The sequence below is a fragment of the Nannospalax galili genome, unplaced genomic scaffold, assembly GCF_000622305.1.
Source record: "Nannospalax galili isolate Female #2095 unplaced genomic scaffold, S.galili_v1.0 scaffold136, whole genome shotgun sequence".
In the NCBI taxonomy this organism is placed as follows: Eukaryota; Metazoa; Chordata; class Mammalia; order Rodentia; family Spalacidae; genus Nannospalax; species Nannospalax galili.
This window is the reverse complement of record NW_008340872.1, coordinates 4,659,649-4,681,268: the sequence shown is the minus strand read 5'-3', so window position 1 is coordinate 4,681,268 and position 21,620 is coordinate 4,659,649. Positions and strand designations below refer to the sequence as shown.

Below are 21,620 nucleotides of genomic sequence, written 5' to 3'. Positions count from 1 at the left end.
AAGGTGGGCCTTTGTTCATCTAGGAACTTGGTTTCATTTCTGTAAGACTATTGCTTAAGAATGAAATTGCTGGATCAGTTAATAAGCACACATAGTTTTGTGGGAAACTGTTGTTGAGAGTGACTGGACCATTTTGTACCCCACCCCCAGCATACTCCATTTGTGGCATCATTCCATAGTCCTAAACATTGCTCTTTCAAAGTGATTCAGAAGTACCTCAGATGGTTTAGAGCCTGCCTTGTCCTAAATGGTCCATAGCACAAGACATTAGGAAGATGTAGAAGATGTTTATGCCTATATGCCTGGAAAATGAAATCAGTGGTCACTGAACATCAGTAAGACTTTAAGGAACCAGACAACTGCTGATATGCTGCCTTCCCATTGTGAGTCAGGATGAGCTGGGTTAAGCTGCAATAACAGCCAGCCCCAATTCTCAGTGAGACCATGCTACTTCGCATGCTGTATAATGAGAGTTGGATCAAGGATTGAAGAGTTCTGAGCTAACCGAGGCCTCAAGCCCAATGCTGATCCATGCCATGGGGAAAGACAAGCAGGAGGTCTCTGCCTGGCAGTAAGATGCACTCATGCCTTCTAGCTATCAAAAGCCTGGCACACGGCCTTACTCAGGTAATGGGGACCGGGACAGCGTAACCCTGCCATGGGCATTGAGGTGGAAAGACAGAAATGTATGTGAACAGATTTGGGAGAGCCTCATGAAAGGTACGGGAAGAGGAGGGGACTGTTCTGCCTGCGTTCATCATGGGCCTGGGTTGGGCAGACAGTCAAGGGCACATAGGGTCATAATACAAACCTTAGTCCTTCAGTTCCATGACTTACTTTCATCACAGGCTGACCTCTAGGTGTTTCTTGATTGAGAATCTTAAATTCATCCCTAAAAGAAGTAAAACATATATATACCCTCCAATGTTAAAAAGAAACAGTCCAAAGGTAATTTTAGAGGAGACATGTCAAAAAAGGTTTTAAGCAATTTGAGCAGCCCTGAAGTTGGGCTCCTTCTTTGAGCACAGACCCTGTAATCTGGGCCTGTACTCAGTATGTGCTTGTTAAAATCTTCACATTCCTACAGGACTTGGTTGTTCTGACTTGTCAGGCATGAATTACATTCCTACATCTGATTTTCTCTAAGGAATCTGCCCAACCCCTACCCCTTTCCTTTACAATTGTGACATATAAACATCTCTCCCCAACTAGAGCTTTAATCTTTTGTGCCAGGTATGAAGTGTGGTATTTGCACATGATGGATGCTCAGGGAATCCACACGCTGACTCGCTGCAGACTGAGTGTGTGTGTGTGGCCTGGGAAGGCAGCCGTGGGTTCATTTGACTCCTCGGTGTTGGGAATTGGCTGTGTGAGGATGAGGAGGGTCCAGAACTGTGGAGCTAAGGCAGCCTGGGGCATTGTGTCGTGTTTACACACTGAATGATTTTGGATTTGGGGCTCAGCTGCTGCTCTTCTGCCCACCCTTCTCTCTTGCATCAAGCCTGGTCCCCCCTTTATTCTCTTACAATATCACCTGCTTGTGTCCTGAAGCACTAGCTTACCTGTAACAAGAGATGCCGTCCTTTATCAAATAACTACATGCAGGTGTTTTTCCTGTTACCTTGTTTCATCCTGTTTTCATGCAGTTATGTGAGGCAAATGCCATTGTTCCCCTTCACTGCTGGAAACTGAGTTGTGGATTAAGTTGATTTTCCTACATACTGTGCTGTTTCCCTCCCTTGTTTTTGTTTTTAATGATATATTTTATCTTTATGTGTATGTATATGTACATGTGTGTGCAGGTGCCCATGGTGGCAGGAAGAAGGCTTCAGGTCTCCTGGAGCTGGTGTTACAGGTAGTTGTGAGCTGACTGATATGGGTGCTAGGAACTGAACTTGGGTCCTCTGAAAGAGCAACTGAGTCATCTCTCCAGCCTCCCTCCTTATTTTACTCAATGTAAGATCTCTCCTCTGTGGAGGAGGGTAGATTTTCAAACTTGGAAGTCTTAATTCTTGTCTTTAGGTCTTGAGTTTTGAGCAATGTCAATCCCAACTGAAAATGTGCCAATGTCACCATCCAGCATGAACACATATGTTTATTAATTTGCTATTCTGTCATTTCTATTTGTAATGATTAAATTCATTAAATCTTAGTTTTCTTTTTAGATTAAGTTCAAAGAATTTTTTAGCAAGTTTTAGTTGGAAGAAATTTATAGTACTCCCGCCCTGTGAATCCATGAAATGTGCAACAAACCGCCCCCTTGTTTCTGTCACAGAGTTGGAAACCCATTTCAAGGGCCTTTCCAGTTCTCTTCTAGATGGTTTCCGCTCTCTGGAAGTTGGCCCTTGCATATCACAGAGTTGGTGACTGCCTTTCTCGGCTGAGAAATTTTTTTCCAACAGTTACTTTCATCACAGCACCACAGCAACAGCATTTATAATGCATTCCAGACGGTCGCTTCCAATTAAGAGGATTTTATCCTACAGAGCCACCAAAATGAAGCTGAAGATGTATTGGCATCGCTGAAGTTTGGACTTGGTTAAGATTTCCATGAAGGCTTAACCATCCACTGTCAAAGAATTCCTTAGCAAGGAAGTGATGAGAACTCAGCCTCCAGTGGGGGCAGGCCTCGGCTTGCATCTGGTGGCCTGCTCTAGTGTAGAAAGCCAGGTTGCTTTGTCTGTTTCCTGCAGCCTTGCAAGGCGTCTGTGCTCACAAGGGCCAGTTCAGACCTGAAGATTCTTGCAGGCCTCTGAAAGAGTGTTTGCACCACAGCAGTACCTAAGTCCTGTTATGTGGATCGCCTCAACTCTTTCAGCCAAAGTAGAGAGCCCAAGAGTTAGCCCTCAGGGGTGGAGGGTGGTGACATGTGACCACTAATATGGCTTTCTGGGATTTGGGGGGATGTTTAGTCCTTCTTGCCCTAGAGGCTTGGGTGTGTTCAAGATCCAAAGACAAATTTCAAAGCATTCTGAGGATGTTCACAAAGTCCTTTCAGGATAGTAATGTGATGTTTGTGATGTCCAAAGGTATAAAATTTGTCAGCAGAGACTTGAACTAAAATTACTTGTGCTCATCAGCAATTTGTGAAGCTGCAGAGCACTTGGTAGTGAAAATAGAACAGAAACGCACATCCAGTGTGTTCTTAGCCCTTCTGGTTAATCATACTTCAAAGAAGCCTGGCCTTGGGTGTGAGGGAATGCCAGTCTTTTGAAGGTGAGCAACAGAGATATATCTCAGCAATCACCCTAACTCAGCAGTACCCCAATACAGTTCTCAGGCCCACTTTGCCCTTGAATAGAAGATCCCCATAGTTAAGATCCAAGTGATGGGCTGGGGAGATGGCTCAGGAAGAAAGAACATTCGTTGTGTAAGCACTAGGGCCTGAGTTCAGATCCCCAGAACCCACGTAAAAAGTCATGCATGTGCCTATAACCCCAGTGTTGTTGGGGGCAGAGACAGAAGGATTGCTGGGGCTTGCTGGCCACCATCCTAGCTCCAGGTTCAGTGAAGAGGCACCCTGTCTCAAGAGAATAGGTAGAGCTGGAGCAGGACACCTGACATCCTCCTCTGGCCTCTTCGCCTGTGTGCACCCAAGTGACTCTTGCATTATAGGGGTGCAAAGGAAGGGGAGATAGCAGTTCAAAACCAGAAGTTTCTTCTTTGGGGGATTTTAGGAAGGCTTTCCTTGGAGATGTAGTTATAAAACTGACTGTTAAACATACTTTGTGACTGCTACAGCATCTGTGCATTCATTTTGGCTCACTATCTGTTTAAAGGGAGATGGCTTCACCAGCTGCATGGGGCCCTCCCTGGAGTTCTTTAGGGTCATGACCTAACAAGGGTCATTTCTCTGGAGTTGATTCTGGCCTCGCAATTGGCGCCTCTTTTGATGACTTCATTTCTACCCTGTAGAAAAAGTATTCACCGAAGGCTCATCATTCTTTTAAGAACAGCATTTAAATGACAAATGAAAGAAAATGAGCAAGTGGAAATTTTTATAACCTCTCTTCAGAAAGCTAGATTCTCTTAGAAAACTGGAAACTGTTTTTTAAAGAAAAGGACACAACACTTTGGACCCAAAATAAATGAAGATTATTTTCTAGTATTTATTTGATGTGATGAGAAGTGGATATATAGAAAATTAAAGAATATTTTGGGGGCTAGGAGGATGGCTCAGTCATTAGAGTGCTTGGATTGCAAACACAATGCCCTGAGGTTGAGCCCAGAACTCACATAAAATAAAAATACAAGGTATGGTGGCATGTGCTTGAAATTCTAGCACTGGGGAGGGAGGGAGGTGAGCAAGACTCGTGTATCCTATCCATCCTGAGAGCTGGCCTCAAACTTGCTATGTAGTGGAGGATGACCTTGAACTCCTGATCCTTCTGCCTCTATCACCCGGGTGCTGGGATTATAGATGTGTGCCTCCAAACCTGGCTTGTGTAATGCTGGGGATCCAATCCAGACTAGGGTAAGCATTCCTCCAAATGAGCTATGTCCCTAACCCCATGCAAGGCATTATAATAAGGTGTCATGGAACAGAAAAAGTGGTCTCAGAACTCAGACAAGCCAAGCCCCTGGAATTTGATTTGTGTAGACTTGCTACTCACTCTTACGCTGAGAAGGTCTATAGTCCCAGGCTTTTCAGCTTCTCGATGACTCTACTGTTTGGGTAGATTGCAGGGGTTCTGTAAATGTTTGTTTAATAAAAGGAGACCCAGGGCATTGAAAACAATTGCTTTTGCCTGGGATGAAAGGAAGAGAGGCGGTGTAGATCTTATGGTTTTGTCAATGGTTTCCTGCATCCTTCTTTACTCATGACTGATGTGACTGCACAAAGTCTTTAGGGTGAAAAATAAGGGAAAATGGTATTGTCATACATTTTGTGCAGGCAGCCCCTTTCTTTGGAGGGACCACATCAAACAGGCATTGGTTTGCGGTGTGGTGCTTGCTAGAACTTTGTGAACAAACTAGGATACAGCATTATAGTTGACCTAATACTTGAACAAAAGCATATGGATTTTTGGTGCCATGTCAGCCTGAGATGCATTGGCCCTATATCATCTGGGTGCTGCATCATCTGTTCACAGTTTGGGGGAAATGTAGACAGCAGTAGAGAATGGCTTTAAAAGAAAGGACTGCTGATGACTCACATGAAATTCCAGCCATTTGGGAGGCCGGGGAAGACAGAAGATTCAAAGTCTGCTTGGGCTACAGAGTGAGTTCAAGGCTAGCCTAGACAATTTTGTGAGACCCTTTCTCAAGATAAAAAGTAAAATAGGACTGAGGATGTAGCTCACTAGTGGAGCACAGTAAATGAATAAGTAAACCAGTGAAACAGAAAGAACTTTTGAGATATGATGTCCCATGATAAGGTTCTAATTCAAATACCCTTGTCTTTCTGCCTTCTTCCCAAATGTCAGCCACCCACCTTGAGAGCAGGCATTTTCTCGGTTTCCATTCTTTTATCCTACATGCCTGTGGCTCACCTCTGAGCATCTAGAAGAGGCCATAGGTTGTTCCAGAAGCATATGGCCTAGAAGACCAAACTTACTCTTGCTCTCTTAGGTGCCAATAATGTCCCTTGGATATGGAGAGAGAGAGAGAAAGAGAGAGAGAGACAGACAGACAGACAGACAGACAGACTTATAACCTCACCTGTCCAAAGGTGGGGGCTGGACTCATGATCTGTGAGTCATTGAATCAAAGCCCTGTCCAGAGATCCAGAGAGGTCACCCAGATGAGGCCCAGAGGGGCTAAGGAGGTAGTGGGCCACCATCCACAGCTCTCCACAGTGTCTGCAACTGTGTTCATCTGTAACGTGTGCTCTTTGCTAACTGTCTTGCAGGGGCCATCAACTTTCTGCGCTCTCTCCTGGAACCAGATCCCGTGAAGAGGCCGAACATTCAGCAAGCACTGGCAAATCGCTGGTTAAATGAGAATTATACAGGGAAAGTGCCCTGTAATGTCACCTATCCCAACAGGTAATCTAGTGTTAACAGAAGGATGCCTTCTTCAGCAAGACGGGGCCTGTCCTCTGAGCCCCTGGGCAGCTCTGGACAGGATGCTGTGTGTGATTGCAGGCAGTGCTGTTTTTTTCTCTTGACTGGCATTGTCAACCCCTGCAGCCACACACCCACAGACAAGTCCATCTCATTGTGTAGAGAGGGATATGCAGTTGGGGCCAACCTGTGTGCTTGTGCTGAATGAACCCAGTAAAGCCTGGTTGGAGGTGGGAGTAGAAGCTGAGCTACAGGATATGACCCTTCAGCAGGCTTTGCTCTGATGAGTTATGTCATCCCCAAGGGACACTTCTTTCTAGTTCATGCAAAGGGACCATTTACTCAAACTGTGGGGTGTGTGTGTCTGTCTCTCTGTCTCTGTCTCTCTGTCAGTGTCTCTATGTCTGTCTGTCTGTCTGAATTTGCATGAGCATATAATCTGCCCTTGAACCCTCCTGCCAACATTAAGCAGAATCCTGTGGAACTGAGTCTTTCAAACTACCCCTCAGTCTTTTCTGCTGCTTGGTTCTTAATGTTTCTTTCAGCCCCAAGACCCTTACTATAAAGTGTTGAGAGTGGGAAGAAAGGGTGGCCGACCGTTCACTTCAGGTGCCAGATGTTGGGACTAACTGTGGAGTTCCTGGAGTTCCCACAAAGATGGACTATGAGGGAGGATTACAGACAGGAACGCTGAGGGGCGCCTTCATGTGGACCCTCTCTCCTGGGGTGCTGACTACAGATTTGAAAACAAGAGCAAAAGCTTTTACTTTCTGAATGCTCTGTCACCGCTTTAGCACTCCGAGTGAGGAATAAGAAATTTCCCTTTGGCTACTTAAGCACATATGGAGACTACCTCTCTCCAACACCTTCCATGATGGGGACCCACCCCTTTCTTTCATCCCTTGAAAACCCTACATATCCAACCAAGTTGGATAAGGACCAGAGAACCACAGGTCAAGGGGGCAGATGAGAGACTGACACAGTAGGAGAGGATGTCCTCTCTAGCTATATTTTTGAAAATGCCTAAGAAGATCCAAATATCCACCAACCCTTATCAGAACTAAAGTGCTGAGTTCCTTAAACAAGATGGGCAAAAGGGCTATTACTTGGGATGGAAGTTCTAGAACTTAAAGGGCATAGATGGACATTTTGGGAGTCTGCCTTTAGGCTACTTGACCAAATTTACTCTTGCCCTGGCCATAGAGGAGGTGGTTTTTTCAGTTGCCATCTAGAATTCTAGCATTTGGCTCAGGGGTGGTAATTTAGACAAAGTCTAGGTTACTCGGGTTGCCAAGGGAACCTGGAAATAGATGCTGTTTTCTAACACCTGCTCAATTTGGGCCAGGAACTGAAACAGACACCAGAAAAATTATCCCCCTGTGAGACAGCAAACAGAGCCAAGGGGCCATGCCTCGTCACCTGTGGAGCGACACCCAGGCTTGCTTTCTGGTAAAGAAATGGCATTGGTGGCCATCAGATGGGTCGTTAAGCTGATGTAATCACTGTGCAAATGAGAATAATCCATCCAGCTAACACAGCAGCTGTCGAAGGTGGTGGAGCTGGTTTAAAGAAATACAGCCCTCCTTAACTACATCTTCAGTGACAGAGACTCATGCTGTGACGTCATTATTCTGTATCTTTCCACAGATAATGGTGGATAGGCTTTTCACACTGGTTTGGGGTGGATTGGTAATTGTGTAAGTGTACTTGTTCAGAAGCAACTAGCTAATGGATGTTAAAAAATGGTTAAGATCTTGTTTAAATAAAATAGCACATCATGACTTCTGTTATGTAAGGCCAATTGCTTATTGTATGCCAAACACAAATCAGCATTCATATTTTAAGATTAGAAACCAGAATTCTAAAATATTGGGGGAGGTATGTGTTATTTACAGTTTTTATTTTGAATAAAAGCATGTTAATCTTTAAGGCAAAAATGTATTTCTGGTCATTGTTTTTCTCATTTTACCAGCACATAAATAAAAAGAGAAAGAACATGCGGCCAAAGAAAGATGTATATTTTTTTAGGTACAATATGTTTTCTAGTTTCCCAACATTGCTAGCCCCTGATTTAATTAGTTTGAATGTCGTCAATGTTTTTTTCCCTTTGGAAAAGTAAAGAAAATGAAGCTCTAAGTTCTACATCGCGCCTCTGTACAGTTTCTCCTGTAAAGTCATACAGACCTCCAAGTGGCTCTCCAAAGGGCAGGATGGAAATTATAATAATTATTTTTACAATAAATATTCATCTCAGCCTGTCAGCAGATGTTGGCTGGATGCCTGGCTGGCCTTCCCGGTGTGGGTACAGACATGTTGACTGAACAGCCCCGACTTTTCCTCTCCTTGTTTTCCTGTGCAGCCTGGAGAGCCCACGTCCCTCCAGTCAGCTTCGGAGAGGGGCCAGAATCAGACCAAAATGGTATAAAAACAAGTTGATATGAATTTACTTAGTCCAAATTACATTTTGCACTCTAGAACATTCTCTCCCTCCCATACCCCTGTTACAGGATCTTGTTGTGTCACCTGGCTAACCTGGTACTTTGTAACCCAGGCCAGTTGCACACTCATAGCAAACCTCCTGCCTCAGCCTGTGTTGGGGTGTTGAGATTTTGGCAGGACTCTCGTGGTTTTTGAAGACAGTAGATACAAAGGGCAGAGATGGGGTCTCACGTCCCTCCCCTCCTCTTGCCTCTGTCCCTCCCTCTGTTTCCACACATGCTGAGGTGACCTGTCTCACCTTCCCATACTCTCTAAGGCATCATACAGAAGCTGGCCTATGCCAGTGTGGCCACAGTTTGACTGGCTATGATTTGGAGACATACCCACATTGGTGATGCCAAATATTTTCACACAACTATGTCTCATATGTTAAGTGTTTTGTTACTTTATTAACCAGGAAGTTGGTTTTGTTTTGTGACAAAGTCTTCCTATGTAGTCCAGGCTGCCCTGGAACTTGGGATCCTCCTGCTTCAGCCTCCCAAGTGCTCACATTATAAAGATCACAGCCCTTTGCCACCATGGCCAGCTCAAGAAGCTGTATTTTTTATATTTCAGCTTAGGTTTACTTATTTGTTTAGTTGTTTTTATTTATGCCTCTGTGTGTGCGTGTGTGTGAGTGCCCACAGAGGACAGAAGAGGGTGTTGGATCCCCTGAAACAAGTTACTTACAGGCTGTTGTGAGCCACTGCATGGGTGCTGGGAGCAGAACCTGGGTCCTCTGCAAGAGCAGCAAGTGCTCTTAACCAGAGTCATTTGAGGATAGCACCCAGAGCATCATGCATGCTAGGCCCTGGCTTATGCATCTGAGCTGCACCCTAACACCTGTTTTCTTTCTTTTTAAAAATATGTTATTTTTTTTTTAACCACTAGCCCTTCCAAACCAACTCCCACTCTATCTGTAATTTGTGATTTTTGTGGCAAACAGAAGTGAGGAAGGCTGATTCATGGTTCTGTTGAGTGGGGTTTTTGCACATCACAGCTCAATCTAGTATAGGTAGAGCTCATGAGGCTTATACTGATGGGTGGGTGGTGGTCAGGAGACTTAATCCTGTACTCAGTAACCTTACCAACTGGTCATATGCCCTGGGCAGGCCAGCTTCCTCTTCTTTACTATTATGGGTTACACTGTAGGTTTTTTCTAGGTGTTATGGGTCTGAGGTTCCATCAGAAAATCTTTGGACTTCTGGTGGAAGCTACTGGTTTTGGAGACAGGCTTCTTCTCAGAGTACTCTAGTTGTATCTTTCCTTAAAGTATACCACATGCATGCAATGCCCTTGAAGGCCAGAAGAGGGTGTTTGATTTCCTGGAACTGGAGTTATGTGCAATTGCTAGCTGCCATGTGGGTGCTGGGAACTGAGCCCGGCTCCTCTGCAGGAGCAGCCAGTGATCTGAACCACTGAGCCATCTTTCCCTAACTATTCGTCTTTTCAAGGACTGAGGATGTTCTATCTGATGACCTGGCCGCATCACTCAGGGTCATTCTTCCCTGTGACTATTCACTGTGTCCACTGAGAGGCAGCAAGTGTAGAGGTTTAGCATCCAGACTTGACCTGGTCTGTGTTAATTCTGAGACTGCCACTTTCTACTTTGTGACCCGGGGAAAATTACTTTGCTGTTGTCGGGATAAGGAGAGTGGTTAGTAGGACAAGGAGAGTGGTTAGTAGGACTGCCGGGAGTGCTCCATTACTTTGTATCTCTTTCCTACTGGAATGTCAACAGTATGAGGCAAGGTCTGGTGGGTGAATGAACAAGTGAAAACAATCAATCCTAGTATCTCTTCAGCATTTTATTGCAAGGGATTTATTTCACCGTACACCTGTGAAGAAGGGTCTTCCAGGACCTCTGAGAGCAGCCTGCTTTGAAGCTGAGCCTTAGGCTCCCTGGGTATGGACCTGTGAGCACTTTCAGTCTCCTAAGCATGATCTGGCCTTCCTTCCTTCCCAGCCCCAAGGCAGGCTAAGTGTGAGTTCTACTCACAACCAAGAAATATGTTTTATGGAAAGAATGTTTAATTGAAAGAACTTTGGGTCACAGAAAAATTGGAGTGTAATCTAGATATTAGATGATATTAAGGGATTATTACAGTTCTACTAGGGGTGTGTTTCTGTAGGAAATGTCCTTGGGTCTAGATCTGTCCATCCGTCCATCCATCCATCCATCCATCCATCCATCCATCCATCCATCCTTTTATGGTAGTGGGGATTGAACCCAGGGTCTCGCACAAACTTAAGCACTGTTTCTGAACTGTATCTCCAGCCTTCTTTTTACTTCTTGTGTGGGTGGGTACAAGCGTGTGTGTGGAGGGGCATGCACATGTGGGGGGGTGCAGGTGGCGGCCAAAGGAACGGTTTACGTGTGTCATTTGTTGGTGTTGTCCACTTTATTTTCAAGACAGGCTCTCTCATTGGCCTAGAGCTTGCCCATTAGGCTAGGCTTGGTGGCCACTGAGCTCGGGGAATCCATTCATCTCCACCTCTCCAGTGCTGGGACCGTAAGTGTGTACCTAGCTTTTTTGTGTGAGTTCTGGGGATCAAACTCATGTCCTTGTGCTTGCACGGCAACCACTTCATCAACTGAGCCATCGTCTCAGCCCTTGCTTTTTTACTTTAAGATCTCACTGAATTACCCAGCACTGACCTTGAACTTACTCTGTAGCCCAGACAGGCCTTGAGCTTGTGATCCTCCTGCCTCAGTTTCCTGAGTAACTGGGATGATAGGCCTGTGCCACCAGGTTTGGTTGTCACCTGGTTGTAAAAGTACATACTGACGTGTTTAGAAATGGCATGGTGTCTGCGTTTTAAAAGCACTTTAGCAGCAAGAACAACAGAGATGAAGCAAGTCACCAGGTGATGCACATAAAACTCAAAGTCATCCCTCTATCTGCGGAGATTATTTCTAGGAAGCACACACCCCTCAGAATTTTTTTTTTAAATCTAGGGATGCACAAGTCCCTTGTATAAAATGGCATAATTTAATATCAACTATGCACATCCTTCCGCATACTTTAAATCAGCTCTAGATTACGTACAATACCAAATACTGTGTAAATAGTTGTTATCTTGTATTACTTAGGGAATAATGATGATAAGAAAGCTTTTATAGTCTTTATGCTTAGTATAGATGCATTTTTTTCTGTATATTCTCCATCTGAGATTGACTGAATCCCATGGATGGGAAACATAGGAATGGACGTTTCACTGTTTAATATACCCTCCAGTTTCTGCACATATGAAAAATTTCAAAATAAAAAGCCAAGTGAGCCTAGATATATAGCTCAGTTGTCAAAGTGCCCACCTAGCGTAAACAAAGCCCCAAATTCAAATCCCCAGTACCACATAAAGCAGGTTTGGTGGCACACGTCTGCAGTTCAGCACTTCAGAGGTGGATGCTGGAAGATCAGGTGTTCAAAGTCATTCTCTTGGCTATGTAGAGAGTTTTGAGCCAGCTTGATCTACATGAGACCTCACCTTAAAAAATCAAGTGAAGGAGTGAGGGAATGAGGAAACCCAACTATCCACAGGGGTCTGTGTGGGCCATCTCTGTGTTGCCATGTTTGTGAGCCGCACTGTGAAGACGGAGAGGTGACTGGTTCTCTGTGTCTCCATCTCACAGGATTTCTCTGGAAGACCTGACCCCAAGTGTGGTGCTGCACATGACAGAGAAGCTGGGCTACAAGAACAGTGACGTCATCAACACGGTGCTCTCCAACCGTGCCTGCCACATCCTTGCCATCTACTTCCTGTTAAACAAGAAACTTGAGCGCTATTTGTCAGGGGTGAGTGGGGACCCTAGAGGCGGCCTCTTCTGTCCAGTGTTACCATGTTACTGACGCTTGATCCACACCACTAATTTAACCTAATATGAGGTAGAGTTTCTTGAATGTGGGATAAAATAACAGCAAAACTTGCTTCTCAGGCAATGCTGCTAATCTGAGATGTTTTCAGATGTTCTGTAGAATTAAGCCCTGGTCAGGACTGTGAAGGGTTTGAGCCTCATTTCCTTCAGCTTCTCAGCTTATGTTCCCTACCACTCCTTAGCTCTTGGTTCTCCACTTTAGAGGAATCAGGGTCTTTTCTGTTCATAAACGTTGGGAAACAGTGCCTGGCAGGCAGACACTACTTTATAAAGTAGAGCTATGAAAAAGTCACTGCAGTCAGCCCTCTGGATCTGAGGCTTTGTGTCTGCAGGATTCAGCCAGCTACAGATCAAAAATAGTTAGGAAAATATTGTATTAGCGCCTAACGTGCAGAATTTTTTCTTACTATTCTCTAAATAATAATTACATAGCATTTCCATTGAATTAAGAGATTTAGAGGATATGGGAGAATGTACATAGTTTATATGCAAATGTCACCCCATTTCCTATAAAGGACTTGTACAGAATTGGTATTTGTGGAGAGTCCTGAAACAAATTACCTCAGAATGCAAAGAAAAAAGTGTTTAGATTTACTTCTCCAGAAAGTAAGAACACAGTGGACCTCCCTGGCAAGGTGTCCTGGGCCACTAGTGAGGTACAGTGAGGAGACCCACTATATGGGTGGACAGTGGTACCTTGGCGTGTTGTCCCTTTCATCATTTTGGCCAGAGCAATTCATATGTCCCTGGGGAAGAGCACTGACATGCTTTAGCGTCCTGTACTGATGATGTCACTTCTCTCTAAATGGACGATGATTTGAAAAGAGTTCTACAAGACAGTATGGATTCTATACACAACTGTTTCTCATCAACCCAGAAGCATGGGTGTGGACCAGCTCTTATAAAAGTCAGCTGAAGAAACTTAGACCGGCAGGAAGCCCGTTTGAGAATTGATTGAGTATTCACTTTCATGAAGATAACGATCCTGTTTATGTTGCGCCTTAAGATTTGATGGTGTATAGTTGTCTCTATGAGGAATACATTTAGAATTTAGATGGCAAAATCAAACTTCTAGAGATAACTCAGTGCTAAAGTCACAAAATTCCCAATGTGTCACAAAATTCCACCAACCCATAGGCCCATAAACTTTTTGGAGTTTCTATCTTGGATGAAAATTCACCTGCATTTGGGGAAATGATATTACACCTGACACAGCAGAAATGACCAAAATAATATTCATAACTCAAGATGGCCACATGTGTCTCTTGTTAGCAGATAGACTAGAGAGTCAGAAAATATGACTTTATATATAAAGATGCTGGACAGGAGGTTTAGCCAAACAGCTGGATACACATGCAGGTGTTCCTAAGCTGATTCAGCTTAGGATATTTTCCTTCCTCAAGAAATTATCCACGGAACTTGCTTGGTATATGTGTGTAAACCACCAAATGAAAAACATATATGAGAAGAAATGTTAAAATGCTTTTCAAAGTGAGAGTGGTGTTTATGAGGGAGCAAGTGTTCTGCGTAAGCCGTGATGGGTGGTACTTCTGATTCGGACAGATTTGCATATTTGAGGTTGTGGGATGATCCCACTGTGGCTGTGTCAGTCACAGGGAAAGTACTGAAGAAGTCCTGTGATCCAGGATTCATTCTGTTGCTGTGATTGAACATTCTAATCAAAAGCAACCTAGGAAGGAAAGGGTTTATCTGACTTACACTGCCAAGTCACAATCCATCATTGAGGGAAGTCCTGGGCAGGAACTCAAGGCAGGAGCCTAGAGGTCAGAACCGTGGAGGAAGGCTGCTCTGGTTGACTTTCTAGCTCACTAACTTCCTTATGTAGCTCAGGACCACCTGCCTAGGGATGGTACTGACCACAGTGGGCTGGGCCCTTTTCCATCAGTTAATAATCCAGACAGTCCCTCATAGACATGCCCACAGACAAACCTGATAAAATTACTCCATTGAAACTATTTTTTTAGTTGATTCTATGCTGTGTCAGGTTGACAGTTTGGAATATGTCCTAACTAGGACACATGCCAAACCCAGAAAGACAGGCTCTACAGTCAAGCTTTGATATGTAGTGTGTATATATTAGTCTATGTTCTGTTGCTGTAACAAAATACCCAAGGGACTGAATACTCATTTTAAAAAGTGGTTTATTTAATCTCATGGTTTTGGAAGGTAGAAGTCTAGATCATGCCCAATCAATCTGGCCTCTGGGGACAGTCCCCATGGCTGTGTCACAACATGGTAGAGAAGAGGGAAGGGAAATAACTATAGGCAGAAGGGCCAAGTGTGTGTGGGTAGCCTCACTTTTTAAACAACCCACTTTCTTGACAACTGACTCACTGTGTGAGACCAGCACCAGTCCCTTCCAAGAAAGATGTTCCTGATAGCCTAATTATCTCACACCAGGCCCCACTTCTTAAAGATTCTATGACCGCTTCCTAACACAGCTACACTAGGGACCAAGCTTGCAGCATATGAACTTTTGGGAGCCACACTCAAACCATAGCATTATATCATTCCTATTGTTTTTGTTAAGTGCTAAGGACAGAGTAAGACAATTTCTGTACCCCACAGTTGGCTCTCTGTTCATCAGGAGATCTTAAGAGACATATGGGCCTTGAAACTGTTTTTCATTTCTTTTCTACAAGCAGACCATGTGTCCCACATCTCTTACCTTATCCTTAAATTCCTACTGTACTGTTATTTTATAGTCTAGAGGATGTATTAGTACAGCAGTACATGATGAATTATAAATATGCATATTCTTATAGCTGTCTGCTCACAGTGTTTTCACTCATAAAGGCTCTAACTGATAACCATTGGGAGACCACCAGGCAAGAGGTTAAAAGTTAAGCCTTCAAATGGTTCCCAAGTAAGAGGAGTTGTTCACACACTGACTTCCATTTTCAAATGGTGAACATGGCTCAGATATTAAAGTGTTTTTATGGAACTGAGTATTGCAAAGTTCATGGCTTTACATATTACTGAGTGATGATGCTACTTTGCTAAGTCCGCAGATTGAGACCATTCTACTTTGGGTGTTCTACCAAGCAAAATGGAGGGGCGTTTGTTTTGAAACAGTTTCCGTCTACATTTACACATATGAATTTTGGTCATTCGCACTTTCCAGACACAGTGACACAGCTCACCTCAAGTGAGAGGGGCACTGTTCGAAGCTCTAAGGCTGTGCCTTCCTTAGCCTGGGCTTCTGGCTCCTCTGCTTTATCAAGCATCAGTTTCAAGTCTTGCAAAGCTGAGTGTGGCTTTGTTCTGTGGAAAACATTGCCTGGAAACTCCAGCCATACAGTTCCAACTGAAGAAGGGTTTTTGTTTTGTTGTGTGTTCATATTTAACTCTTATCACAGGGCTTACCTGAGCTGAGAATCCAAGTTGTAGGCAAATTGACTGTTTTTACTCAGAGTGAACTGATCCTGTGATTGCAACTAGTCCACTCAGCAATTTGCAGGTGTGGTTGATTTAATTGTCCTGTAGGCACTGTCCCAGTTAGCTTATGAGCCAGTGGCTGACAAACTGTATATGATTTTGAAAGCCAGCTCAGTGAAGCAAAGCATCTCACTTTGCTGTTTCTTCCTTTCTCTCTTGCTTTCTTTTTCCTAACACCAGGGGGCATGTGTTTTAAGTTGGGGAACCTGTAAGGACATTCCTTAACTCTTTGTTGGTTGATAAGTTAATGGGTCACTTAGTTCTCTCTCTCCAGTCAAGATAGCATCTCCACATAGTCTTAGGTGTGTTTATCTGCCTCTTATCTTTGTGTGTGTGTGTGTGTGTGTGTGTGTGTGTGTGTGTGTGTTTGTGTTTGTGTGAGAGACAGGGTCTTCCTGTAGCTCTACCTGTACTGGAACTCACTAGACCAGGTTGGCCTTGAACTTATAGAGATCCTCTGCCTCCCAAGTGCTGGGACTAAAGGTATGCACCACCACACCTGGCCTTACCCACCTCTTTTATAACCTCTGTCACAGCTTGCCGTGGCTTTCTTTTGGGTGGTATGTTTTCATGCTATTTCTTTTTCTGCATTTGTTTTATCTTGTTTGTTTGAGACTGAGTCTCATGTGTCCCAGGCTAGACTCAAACTTACCATGTAGTCAAAGATGACATTGAATTTCTGATCCCCTTGCATCCATATCCCAAGTCCTGGAATTATAGGTGTACAGCACCATGTCCAGTTTTATTTGGTGCTGGTGATGGAACCCGGAGCTCATGGGGGCTAGGCAAGCACTGTCAACCGAGCTATATTCCCAGTCCCCTACCTACTATTTTAAATAATCAGACATGTATGATCTGTGTCCTACTTAGTTTGATAAGTAGGTTGTTCTTCCCACTTAACTGTTTGGTTTCTGCTTTCTCACCTAGAGTAAATATTGGGCAGATGGAGGAACTGCTGCCTGGTAAGGAGCAGAGTTGGCCCAGGGTCACCTGACACTTTGCTAGCAGAGCCGAGGCAGAAGTACACTGCCTGACTCTGGGTTCCCGGCTCTCCTCCTGCCGCATCCTGGAGTAGGACTGCCATTTTTGATACTTTCTCAACTAGCCACTGGTTGAAAAATTCATGACTGTAATGGACGTTTCCATTTCCCAAGACTAAAACCTTACCTTTTCTTTTCTTCTCTGATAGAAATCTGACATCCAAGATAGCACCTGCTACAAGACCCAGTTCTACCAGATAGAGAAGTGCCGAGCCACCTAGGAACCCTATGAGGCCTCCCTGGATACCTGGACAAGAGACTTTGAATTCCATGCTGTGCAGGATAAAAAGCCCAAAGAACAAGAGAAAAGAGGGGATTTTCTTCATCGACCATTTTCTAAGAAATTGGACAAGAACCTGCCCTCGCACAAACAGCGCCCAGCCTCCCTTATCACCGGGAGGCCTCCACGTCAGGCTTCCCCGACAAAGACTCCTTTGGCTGCCGCAATATTTTCCGCAGAAGTACTTTCATCCTCACAATTTACCTAAGAAAAGCAATGCTACAAGGCAGTTAACCAATTGCAGGTTCTAAGACAGAGGTATGGATGATGTAAGAGCCTCAGTCCCATCATTCCCACGTGATGTCTTTATGCTGCAGAACACTTCAAAAATGCAACGTTTTAATGAGGACAATAATATCTTCTATAAAAGAAACAATTCTCACTACAAAATTCATAACACATTCATGGCCACCTTCCATGTCACTTCAGGTCTACTGCCTATCCTACTGATGTATGTATACTACAACTCCATTGCCATTCCTCTATCACCAAGACACACACCATATCACTAGTTGAGGAGATCCATTGGGAAATATTTTTTTAAAAAAAAATATTTTATTTTTATGCATATGAGTGTATTGTCTGCATGTATGTAACTGCATCCATGTCATGCAATGCCTGAGGAGGTCAGAAGAGGGCATCAGATCTCCTGGAACTGGAGTTACGGACGATTGTTAGCCACCATGTGGGTCCTCTGCAAGAGCAGCCGGTGCTCCTAACCGCTGAGCCATCTTTCCAGCCCCCTGCCTTAATTTTCTTAATATGATTATCTCCAGTTGCATCCCTTTTCCTGTAAAGGATATAGCTTGTTCTTCTTATGGACGAAAAAACACCCCATTATGTTTATGTACCGCATCTTCTCTATTCATTCTTCTGTTGGACTCCTAGGTTCATTCATAGCTTAGTTATTATGGATAGTGCTGCAGTAAGCATTGATGGGCCAATATCTCTGTGACATGGTGACTTGGAGTTCTTCAGGGTAGGTAGTTTGGAAAGGTCTCTTATGATTCTGTTGAGCATTCACAGTTGGAAACAAAAGGTGAGGTACTCAAAGTTAGCTGACTCGCATGAGAAGGAAAAAGGAAGATGAGGAGCAGGGAAAGTTCTGGAAGAAAGTAAGCTTTCCAAATCATTTATCCCTGGGGTCTTGAGATTGTTTGCAACTTAAGAGCAAAATACCAAGGATCTTTGATGGTGATCAAAACCAGTGTCCTATAGCAGATCATTACAACCTTGGACCCATTGTGAGGAGGTTTTGCTATAGATTTCAGACCCAGAGCCAGAGCACAGGGCTTCCTGCCTGCCAGGGTCACATGGGGTGTTCTTGCACAGTGCCCTTTCAAGGAGCCACATCCATTTTCCATATAGGATCTATCATGGCCCCTGTCACTGGATCTTTCCAGAAAACTCAGGAATCCCTTCATTGAAGCAGAGACTAGAAAAGGCTCCTCCTCTAGTCTCTGGCCACTCCCTCTTTCCTTTCCCTATCTCAAGATTTCATCCAGACCTTATGCAACTCACATGTTGCTAGGGAGGCATCTCTCTGTGGTTTACTTGGCTCTGTCTAAGGTGCAGTGACTTTGCTGAGTGTGAAAGGGCAGGAGCTTGGGGATGGGGCCAACCGTGAAGCTGGAGGTTGGGGACAGTGGCTGCCCATTCTAGGCAGAGCCTAGGGGTAGGGGAGGAGAAACCAGAGAAATTGATAATGAGGAATATTCAGAGAAGGGACAGGAGAGCCAGGAGGGAGGGAGGCTTTGGGGACAGGGAACCAACCATGTTGTGGACAAAGCTCATCAGAGTCAGCTGAGCAATTGTCTTGAGGATGCGGGGATGAGCAATGTTAAGGAGACAGAAGGCAGAGGACTCACTGCATGGACTAGGGGAGCAGGGGAGAGGAAAGACAGTGGGCATCACAGTGGGGCTGAAATGAAAGGAGGGAGAACGTGGCATTCTTAGGAGGACATGGCGGGGGAGGAGGGAGGAGTGAGAGTCAGAGGGAGGGTTGGGTGGAATTTGCCGTGACCCCAGGCTGGGTGCCTCCTTCCTCTGAGACCTTGGGGTTGCAGGATAAAAAGATGGAGAAGAGCCTCTACGGGGTAGGTTGCCTTAGCAGAGCCTGAGCTATAAATCCATGCAAGGCTTTCAGCCTGAAAGTAGGAAAGTGGAGTAGAGATCTGGTTCCCCCTGAGCCCCAGACCCCTTGACCAGTTCCTACTCCGTGTTTGCCTCCTGTTGCATGAATGGATGTGTCTCAGTTTAACATGTCTAGAACCAGACATTCCCCTGTCATCCTCAGTGGTGGCCCTGTCCTCCCTAGGGGCCCAGGATAGAAATGCTGCATTCTTCTTTTTTAAAAAAAACAACTTTTATTAGTTTTATTATATGTGTACTAGTGTAGTGTATTGCCTGAATGTGTGTAAGTGTACCTGTGTCGTGCAATGCCCGAAGAGGTCAGAAGAGAATGTCAGATCCCCTGGAATTGGAGTTATCGATGGTTGTTGGCTGCCATGTGAGTGCTGGGAATCAAACCCAGGTGCTCTGCAAGAACAACCAGTGCCCTTAACCGCTGAGCCATCTCTCCATCCCTGCAGCACCCTTCTTGAGCCTCAGCTTTTTCACCTCCAGATCTAGCCCCTCACCAAGGCTCGCTGTCTGACTCCTGAGCCCTTTGAGCTAGCTCTCTGCTCTCCGGTCGCCATCCTCCACTTGGTCCCAACCTCCTTCCTCTTCCTTAGACTTCTACCATGGTTTCCTGGTCCCCTTCTTCCCTGGTGGCTACTGTCCACTCTTCCACACAGTAACCAGAGCAAGTTTGTCACTGTGCAGTCACATCATGTCACTTCCCTTCTTGAAGCCTATGGAGGCTCCGTGACTGGCAGGTCATTTTCCATTGGCATCTGTCTCACATCCCAAGCCCACACCCAGAAGAAACCCAACCCTGCCTCTTGCTTTGAGCCTGTTCCCCTGGGTTTGGGGTGGGGGGCTTCTTCTCCCTCTGCCTTCCAGGACTGTGCCCCGCCTATTCTATTCTTCTTTCTGAATCTTCTCCTTCATTCCCTTTGCCCAGTCAGTGCCTGTGTATCTTCCCTTGTGGATCCCTACCATTTCCCAACCTCTGCCACCAGATCCCCATTCCTTCTGATGCAATGTCACGCTACGCTCTGCACACAGGGCTGGTCTCATTGTCACTTTTTCATTGGTTTGAGGGAATCACCTGATGAACGACTCTTTCCCAGCTTGGTCCATGAGTTCCATAAAAGCAAGGACTGAGTCAATATCCCTGGAGCCTGGATGGTGTCTGGCATGGTTTAACTACTCTAAAATATTTGCTAAGTTGAAAGAATCAAATGGACCTTGTCCCAGGCATCATAAAATGGATTGAACTAGGATGAGCAACTGAAGAAGAATATTCCAGGTGTGATAACTACTGTGGTGCCTTCGGTATTGCATGCAAAAGGCATCATCAGCACCAGAGAGTGAGGAGGGATCTCTCCCCGCCACCTGCACTGAGTGGGTCACCTTGCTGGAATCCAGGGCATGCAGAATTCACTGCTAGCCCCCTCGCTTCCTGGTCTGTATTGGATTCAAATAACAACACAAATCAGTATTGAGTGCCCTCTGTCTGCGCCCTGAGTAGCCTCCCCACCCCTTTGCCCTGTCTCTACTTCACATTGCTCTCACATCCAGCCTTCTGTGGTTGCGTCTGAAAGTGTCAGAACCCTGATGGAAAAGGGCCCTATCTCTCAGAGAGTCTTTCTCTGATAGCTATTTCCACTTGGCCAGAAAACACATGGTGAACGTTTTAAACATTTGTTGAAATATTGAACGGTTGAGATTTAAATCGGAACACTAATGGGCAAACTGCATTTCAGCTTTCTGTGATCCATTTGTTTCTCCAAAGAGCAACAGTACTTCTGTTTAATTGAATTGCAGGCTATTACTAGATTGGCCAGCTCATCTCTGTTGGAACCTGGAGAGTGGAATGGGGCTGGTTAGAAAGAGCATTAGGAAGGTTGGAGATGGCCCAGGCTTCACAAGTGCAGCCATTTTAGAGCCTCTGAGTTTTGCCTCAGTTGCCACTGGCTGGCACAGGAGGAAGGGACAGACCCACGGCAGATGTGAGGGTGGAAGAGGGAGACAGGGACTGGAGCTTGTAGCTGCATTTCATGAAAACATTGGTGGTGTATGGCTCGAAGGCCACATCCTCTAAGGATATCATGAAGCTATTTCCTGTCCGAGTGCACGAATGGCTTCTTACTTCCTCATTCCAGTTCTTAGGAGACAAATAAAGCTGAATTAAGTTTTTTTAAATTTCTCTTTTGGAAAAATGAGGAGGAACCTTATAGAGGGATGCTTTTGGAAGCCCTTGTCGAGAAATTCCAATGGATTTTCATGTGAACATTTGAAAATTGCCCTGTTCTGACTTTTTTCTAGTTCCCTGTCTAGAACTTGTAATGCTAATTACTCTTGCCTTTACTTCT

The 21,620-nt window shown here is 44.8% G+C and overlaps 1 protein-coding gene across 1 annotated transcript in view; it reads left to right on the top strand.

Moving 5' to 3' along the window:
- Positions 1-21,620, top strand: part of Hunk (hormonally up-regulated Neu-associated kinase) — a 125,982-nt gene that overhangs the window by 89,414 nt on the left and 14,948 nt on the right. The window contains 3 exon segments of the mRNA XM_008835983.3: positions 5,852-5,987; positions 12,118-12,280; positions 17,009-17,267. Of these exon segments, the coding sequence (XP_008834205.1) occupies positions 5,852-5,987; positions 12,118-12,280; positions 17,009-17,267 (558 nt within the window).